The sequence below is a fragment of the Humulus lupulus genome, chromosome 9 (assembly GCF_963169125.1).
Source record: "Humulus lupulus chromosome 9, drHumLupu1.1, whole genome shotgun sequence".
Lineage (NCBI taxonomy): Eukaryota > Viridiplantae > Streptophyta > Magnoliopsida > Rosales > Cannabaceae > Humulus > Humulus lupulus.
This window is the reverse complement of record NC_084801.1, coordinates 133164166-133166551: the sequence shown is the minus strand read 5'-3', so window position 1 is coordinate 133166551 and position 2386 is coordinate 133164166. Positions and strand designations below refer to the sequence as shown.

General features: G+C 45.2%; 1 protein-coding gene across 1 annotated transcript; it reads left to right on the top strand.

Annotated features, from left to right (window-relative positions):
- The first annotated feature begins 350 nt into the window (after positions 1 to 350).
- On the top strand, positions 351 to 962 carry LOC133800064 (uncharacterized). The gene has a single exon (XM_062238041.1). It carries the CDS (start codon positions 351 to 353, stop codon positions 960 to 962), a length of 612 nt encoding a protein of 203 aa, XP_062094025.1.
- The last annotated feature ends 1424 nt before the right edge of the window (positions 963 to 2386 follow it).

The following is a 2386-nucleotide window of genomic DNA, read 5'->3' as shown; positions in this document are numbered from 1 at the left end:
TCATAGTGGAGTTCACCTATCGACCAAATGAAGAAGGAGATATAGGAGAGGGTCAATCGGTCGATAAAGAAGAGGAAAAAAAGTTTGAGGAATGGAGCCTCCATGTGGATGGAGCATCCAACAAAGGGGGAGCTGGAGCAGGTATCATGATGACTAGACCCGGAGGGCATAAGATGTATTGTGTGATATGATTTGGGTTCGAATCCTCGAACAACAAGGTGGAGTACGAAGCGCTCCTAGCTGGATTGCAGTTGGCCCAGGGGCTAAAGGTAACACATTTACACATTTTTAGCGACTCACAGTTTGTGGTATTCTAGTTGAAGGGCGAGTATCAGGCAAGGGGTCCTAAGATGGTTGCATACTTAAAAAGGGTAAAAGGCTACCTAGAGCAATTGGAGTGGTATAGCATAGAGCAAATCCCAAGAGAGAGGAATATCCATGCCGATGCCCTCGCAAAGCTAGCTTCGACAAAGGATGGAGATATCCTCGAGTCCATACTTGTGGAGTACTTATCCAAGCCAAGCATCATTGAAGTAGAGGTTCATATGATCAACACCAAAAAAGGATCGTGGGTGGACCCAATTATGAGCGCCCTGAAGGATGGAGCTCTACCAACAGAGAAGGGAGAAGCTCGGAGGCTGGTGTATAAAGCTGCCCGGTACACCTTAGTAGATGGAGTCTTGTACAAGAGAGGGTTTTCTATGCCACTCTTGCGATGTGTTGATGAAGAGGAGGCAATGGAAGTTTTGTATGAAATACATGAGGACGAATGCGGCAACCATGCGAGTGGGCCATCCACGGCCAGGAAAGCAACGAGGCAAGGGTACTACTGGCCCTCTATGGAGAAGGATGCAAGTGACTTCACGAGAAAATGTGACAAATGTCAAAGACACACAAACTACTCCCGAAAGCCCTTAAATGAGCTAACTAGCCTAACCATCCCTTGGCCTTTTGCTATTTGAGGAATAGACCTGATCGGCGCCCTTCCCGCAGATAGGGGTGGAGCAAAGTACACAGTCGTAGTGGTAGATTACTTCACCAAGTGGGTTGAAGCAGAACCTCTAATAAATATAACGGCCAAACAGATCACCACCCTTGTCAACAAATTCATTGTCTGCATGTACGGAGTGCCCTCCAAAATCATTTCTAACAACGACACCCAGTTTGAGGGGGAAACGTTCGAGGAGCATTGTAAGGAGAAAGGAATAAGGAGAAGCTTCTTAACTGTTGTGCATCCACAGGCCAATGGGCAGGTGGAGGCCATTAACAAAGTCCTCAAGAAAAATCTAAAAGTGAAGCTAGAGAAATTGAAGGGAGCCTGGGTCGAGGAGCTACCAATGTGCTTTGGGCCTATAGGACCACATCGCACACAACCACTGGGGAGACCCCATTTGCCTTAGCATATGGATGTGAGGCTGTCCTCCCGGTTGAAATGAAGGTTAACTCCTTCAGGATACAGGCATACAAGGACCAAGTCAACCATGTGGCAATGGCCGAAAACTTAGATATGTTAGAAAAAAGAAAGGAAAGGGCACAGCTAAGAGTGTCGGTATACCAACAAAGGGCAGTGAGGTACTACAACTCTAGGGTGCAAGAAAGAATGTTCAGGGTAGGAGACTTGGTGCTGAGAAAAGTACTCCCCAACATGCGAGATCCGGGGGCGGGGGTACTAGGGGCGAATTGGGAAGGACCCTACCTGTAATGCCCCAAATTTCCTAATAAGGTTTAGGACCTTGATTAGGAGGCCGGGAGGGCCATAATTGATTTATTATGCTATTTAATGATAATATGCATGTTTAGGTGTATTAAATTTGCATGCGAACCCATTTGTGATTAATTGGGTGATTTTCATATTTTGGCCATTTCGGGCATTTTTGGCATATATGTGAAATGGGTGTGGTGATTTGTTATTATTTGGTTATGCCAGGGTTACCCAGCACAAGACGATCCTAGGAGGTAAGCTAGTGGGAAAGTCACAACGGGATTTAAGCTTGACTCGGAGTAAGTCAAGGGGTATTTAGAGCATTACCGGGTTATTAGGTAATGGGAATTAATATTTGGTGATAAATTGGGAGTTAGTAAGATCAGGGGGAAATTCTGGAAGTTTTGACTATAATGTCCCCGGGGGTGTTTTCGGGACCCCAAGCGTTAGGTTTTATTGGAAGCTACTTAAGCTTGAAGTAACCTTTTAAGAAAATAAAAAGAACGTTCTGTACGTTCTCTCTCCCTAAAAGTTCCCTTTTCGTTTCCCGATCGCATTTTCGAAGGTATCTTGAGTTCTAGGACTCGGAATCAAGCAAGGATCGAGGCATAGCAATCCTAAGGAGAATTAGAAGCTTATTAACTAGAGGATTTAGTTGGAAACAACTCAATCGGAGATAATTCA